The following is a 5,413-nucleotide window of genomic DNA, read 5'->3' on the forward strand; positions in this document are numbered from 1 at the left end:
GAAGACCTCAGACTGGAGCCTCACAAACCTGGCGGGCTTCCCCTTTCTCAGCTCCTGGCCAGAGAATGGGACAGTCAGGGGACCACTGTCCTGATAGAAAGTCAGCACTGGGGCACCAGCTGTGCCCATGAGGTCTGGCCTGATGTGCTCAAGACACCCTGCATCCCTCCTTCCCCCACAAAAAGGGCCACTTTGCTCTGCCCATCCCCAGGGCCACCCTGGTGCTCCAGGGCAGTGGCTTCTCCTGCTGTAAATTAATTAACTCTTACAGAATACTTGCACTTTGTCAGAATTTTGCCACCAATATTGGACAAGTGCTGTAATTTTTCCTTTGTAGACAATGGGCCACATATTTTCCATGGGGTTGTGTTGGGGTTTTTTTCTTAGACCAGTCTTTTTCCAATTGTCTAGTACATAATTACACTCAGTGAACAAAGAAGTTTTGATTTCTAGAGAAGTGCTGTGAAGATAATATTTGCTAGGTCATGCTTTGGGTCATCCTATGCTTTACTAGTTTTCATGCTGAAAAGTCACTCATTATATATTTGCTATCTACTTTCCATGGAAAAGCTGATTGGGCAAGGAGGCTGTCCCAAGGTTAAACACCAAATTTACTGGAACCTTTCTCTTCCAGACGGTCTCAATAAATGTGTTTTTTTTTTTTCTTTTTTTTAAACCAGTTTTAAATTCAACCTAAACAGTTACTTCCTTGTAGAGACCATAAAATGATAGAGGACTGGTCCACAACCACTTACAGGTTCTCTGATCCCATCAGCAGGATGAAGACCCATCTCTACCTTCTCTTGCTGGCTGCAGGCATCTCTGCTGCTCCCCAGATGAGCAGCATGGCTGAATTACTGACACTACTACAGCAAATGTTTGAGGTGATGACAAAGGACATCCAGGTAAATTCAATTTCCATTTTTCTAATCTAAAATTTAATATACTGAATTCTCTTGTTTTGGGATATATAACCTTTTTTTTTTTTGAAAGTAAAACAATCTATCTATTTTATCTATCTATTTTACTTTGGTTATTTTTATCAGTGTTAATGAAGAAGGTATTTAAAAGGCTGAATTAATGTGTTATTTTTCAGAATCTGAGAATTGAAACTCCCAACAATATAGATGTAAGTAAAAGGCTTTTTAAAATAAAAGTAACTTCTTTGGTTATTTTCTTCACTAGAAATTAAGGTAGTTCTTAAATCTTCTCCTAAAATACTCTATTTGTATTTAAGAGCAAACAATTATTTTAAGTGTAGCTATTATAAGATATAAAATTAATTATAAGATATAAAGTGTTATGAGGTATAAAACACTATTAAAACCAATCAAATGATAAGTCAAAAAAGATGATGTAATATAAAAGGAACTATGCTTGTTCTATGTTTTTGTAAATCTGCAGAACACACACAAGCAATGATTTTCTGAATCAGTTTTTTGAATGAGATACGGTTTAAAAAGGAAAGAACACATTCAATCACATTTCCTGCTTGTATGTCTGAATGATCATTTTGTTTAGTCTGCTTCATTTAGTCCACTTCTAGACATGGCTTTTTATACCCTTACCATCAGTTAGGGAACTAAATAGTTGTATTAGCTCATCTTCTCTGGAGGATGATGCTAATGCTCCCTGAACAGTACACTGTGGCTGGGTGTCCATGAGCAGGGTCTGTCTCAAGACCAAACTCCCCTTTATGCATTTCCTATCTTTTGCATCTCCAATAAATTTCTCCTGCTCCCTCTCAGATTTCTTTTTCGGATAACTTTAAACAACTCTCTCATCATGCAGACATTAATGAGACTTTTCTCTTTGCTGTGCATCTACTAGAATCCTGATTTCCACAGACCACAGTCCAGCACCGAGCTCCTCTGCTAACAGTGTGCCAGATGGCTATTTGTGGGAATGTTTCTGACTCATTGATTTATTGAAGGAGCAGAATAATTCCCATTTTTGCCCTAAAATGGTTACAGAGGGCTGGGGTTTCTATCCCATTCCATCCCAATCCATCCCATTCCTTGCAAATTAGCTGTAAAGTTCCCAGCTTTGTCACTGCTTTCTGGATCCTGTCTGGAGGAGCTCTCTTCCTAGGCTGGGGCTTTGGCTCTGAAGTTCTGACCCAGAATCAGCAGAACTCAGTGGTGGCATCGCAGTTGTCCCTGTTCCTGATGAGGTCCCTGGTGGTGCCAGCGCAGCCCCCTGTGCCAGTGCCCAGCTCTCCCTTGAGGGGAACAGCTGCTTCCCTCACCTGTTCTTTGGGTCCAGAGGTGACAGAGGTGTCTCTGCATTTGCTATTTGTCAGTGGCAGAAGGATGTGACTTCCCAGGCAAGGCTGTGGCAAAAAATTATCTTATTCATCATGCAGCATCCAGGAATGACAAGCAGGAGATAGATGTTGGTCAAGAACATCATGGGTGCAATGCTGACCTTCAGCAGTTGTCTGCATTTCCTCCAATCTTCAGTGATTAGGTTTTTCTTCAGTTTTCATCACTTTTTTCTCCCAAAACGTCTGAATCTGTTCCTGCTGCTGATGTTCGTGTCCTCTCCTCTCTTCCCTAATCCAGGACTGTGAGTTTAGCTGATCTCTTTCAAAACAATCCCACACTGGAGAGTGCAACCATCATCCATCACTCTTTGCTTGGCCTCCATCCCACATCCCTTCTCCCCCCTCTGGTGGCCTTGTCCAGGCCACAAGGTCTCGGAGCCCAAAGCCAGTGACTGCTTTGTGGCAGAGGACCAGCATGGGACAAGGGCCAGGAAATGAGAGGGTGACCCCTGTCCCCACCTCTCCTGGCACAGGAGGTGTCAGATGTCACAGGGGTTAATGTTTGGAGCAACCTCAAGTTCATTTGTTTTCTTTCTCTTGTGTTGAAGAGGCAGGAGCAGATGTGAGAAATCCAACCTGTCTTCACATGACTTCAGAAGAGGCAGGGCTGAGTCTTTAGACAATGACATCTTTCATCTGGACATTTCAAGACACACCAGCAGATACTGTCCTTTGCCAGATTTCTGTCTGCAGAGTAAAGAAATGTTTAGAGCAGAGAAGCACACTTGCCTAAGCTGTTTGCAAAGTGAAGCCCAAAAGTCAATAAGAATGAATTTGCCACCCAGGCAGCTGGGCAAAACTCACAATGCTCTTTAATAAACTCATTGTAGCTTGTGGTTATGAATACTTGTATCTCAATTTTTCTATTTCTTCCATCTTAGGATGTGAATTGTATCAGCACAATCTTCAAAGGAACGGAACAGCTGAAAAATAATCCAGCTATGAAAAAATTCAGTGCTTTTTTCCAGAATTTTGAAAGACTGAAGCAATGGCTCATGCTAAACCTGGCAAAAGAGGTAGGAATTTATTTGCTGTCTGCCAGGGATCATGCAGCAGAGATGTACCAAAAAAAGATCTATAATTCACAAATTACATCTACAAAAGAGAGTAATTTCTTACTGGCTTGTTTTTAGTACATGGAAGAATAAATCCTGGCATTATTTAATGTTCATATCCTTCCCTTGTTCTAATATTCAGCTTGATCCACCTCTAAAATAAGGATTCATGTGTGTGATAAAAATTGTATCATTTATAAAATTATTTTGGGATTAAAAAGCTCTAAATAATGATTAAATATTAAGCAATTTCATTTTCTTGATTAATTTTTCAGGGGAAATGTGATACAGAAAGAAGGAGCGCAACAATATTTATAACAAAGCTGATGACATTCATCCGAAAACTGTTAAAAACCACAAGACTGGAGAGCTAGAAGTTTCTAAAATTGCTGTTAATTTATAAGAGCAGTAAAATCTTTCCTTGTTTAAGAAGTGTTCCTCCTTTGCATTAAAATTTGGCAGGGCACACCTTTAGTGTCAGTGGTACTGCACTTGTTCCTGTTTGACATCTCAAAAGTATTTGGTGGCAAAATAGCAATTTGTATTTTGAGACAAACATTTAAATGTCTGATAAACCAAATCATGCAGGGGATTACAGAAGGACCTGACTTGGAATAAAATCTCTGTTTCTCATGAAGAGTTAATTTCTGAGTGCCAGGGAGACTGAGCAGGGCTGGGTGTGAGCAGGAGCAGCTGCCTCACCGCACACCCCTCATCCCAGCAGCCCCACTGTCCCTGCTGTGCCGCCAGCCCCGAGTGACAGAGGGTGCAGGATGTGCATATTGTCCCCTCTGCCCTTCCTGGAAACCAGACTGGGCCAGTGCAGGGGAGCAGCAATATGGGACAGTCAGAATAACCTTCTAACTTTGAAGATTTAAGGTCACGTTTCTACCAGAATGTTTTACTGCTCTCACATAAGCTCCTTATTCCATAAGCACTGAGAAACACATCCTGAGATTTTACTCTACCTGAAGCTTTGGTAGACCAGTGTAAATTTGACAACTAAAGATTTGTAAGGATGTGGACATATAGCACTTAGAGAATTAATAGTTCTTTTTTAAAATAATGTTAATGGACAGGAGTGTTTCGATCGCTACAAATTTATATGTATTGTGTCAATTAAGTTATGCTATATTTTATAGACAAAAGGTTTTTGGAGAAAATATTTATTCTGTATTTTTACTACTTTTAATAAAGTGAATAATTGTTTGTCTCTGCCTTTCTCCCTCCCTTTCCCTCCCAGATTTCTTCCAAGCTATTCCCACACTTCAGGAAATCTAATTATCAGTTAGGGAAATTAGATCCTTGAGGTGAGCAAGCAAATGTATTGCTGAAAGCTATTTCCAATGATACATGAATTAAAAACCAGAGAGTCCATTAAGGTGCCCACCTCTGTAACAGAGCTGAGCTCACACATTCTCTCTAGGTCCCTGGACAATGTTTGCTTATTTTCTATGAATATCCCAGCATAAATTAATTTCTTATAAAATAGATATATAGGAGAAAGAAATGAGAACAAAATTGAGAAGAGAATTTTGGTCAGACAGAGAGGTGGGTTCCACCAGTGTTTCTGATCACAGGAGAAGCTTCAAAAATCTACCAATTCTGAAACTGTGAAAAAAGAAGCTGAGCAGATGAGCAAGGCATTTGTCACCGTGTTGCCAAGGGTTTGATTTAATGTGTCAAACTGCTGTGTCAGACATATCCTGATACAACGTGTCAGCATCCCTGCTCCTTTTTCAGGGGCGCGCTCGGGAACGCCGGGGGAAAGACAGGTGACAATCTTGTGGCAACAGAACAAACATGCAGAAACAAAACATTTTCCTGCCACATTTTCCCAGTGTTTTCTAGAGTTATCCAACTTTTATGAATGAAAAATACAGTTTTTTCACAGTATTGCGCTGTAAGTTGGGCAAAGCAGGAACACTAGCTGGTGAAGCAAGGGTTAATCAGCAGAATTATTATTCATAATAAATACTATATATTATATTATATTATATTATATTATATTATATTATATTATATTATATTA

At 39.9% G+C, this 5,413-nt stretch overlaps 1 protein-coding gene across 1 annotated transcript; it reads left to right on the forward strand.

The window, feature by feature from the left end:
* Positions 1-779: 779 nt before the first annotated feature.
* Positions 780-3,755, forward strand: LOC102035908. Its single transcript, XM_005418847.1, has 4 exons — positions 780-905; positions 1,097-1,129; positions 3,208-3,342; positions 3,657-3,755. Exons 1-4 carry the CDS (start codon positions 780-782, stop codon positions 3,753-3,755), a joined length of 393 nt encoding a protein of 130 aa, XP_005418904.1.
* Positions 3,756-5,413: the final 1,658 nt, after the last annotated feature.

Source organism: Geospiza fortis, unplaced genomic scaffold (assembly GCF_000277835.1).
Source record: "Geospiza fortis unplaced genomic scaffold, GeoFor_1.0 scaffold55, whole genome shotgun sequence".
In the NCBI taxonomy this organism is placed as follows: Eukaryota; Metazoa; Chordata; class Aves; order Passeriformes; family Thraupidae; genus Geospiza; species Geospiza fortis.

Bases quoted from the DNA above. Each gene is read 5' to 3' on its own strand.
- LOC102035908 (XM_005418847.1), top strand. From the start codon at position 780: ATGAAGACCCATCTCTACCTTCTCTTGCTGGCTGCAGGCATCTCTGCT. The intron at 906-1,096 runs GTAAATTCAATT...GTTATTTTTCAG, and splicing joins TGATGACAAAGGACATCCAG to AATCTGAGAATTGAAACTCC. The intron at 3,343-3,656 runs GTAGGAATTTAT...TTAATTTTTCAG, and splicing joins TGCTAAACCTGGCAAAAGAG to GGGAAATGTGATACAGAAAG.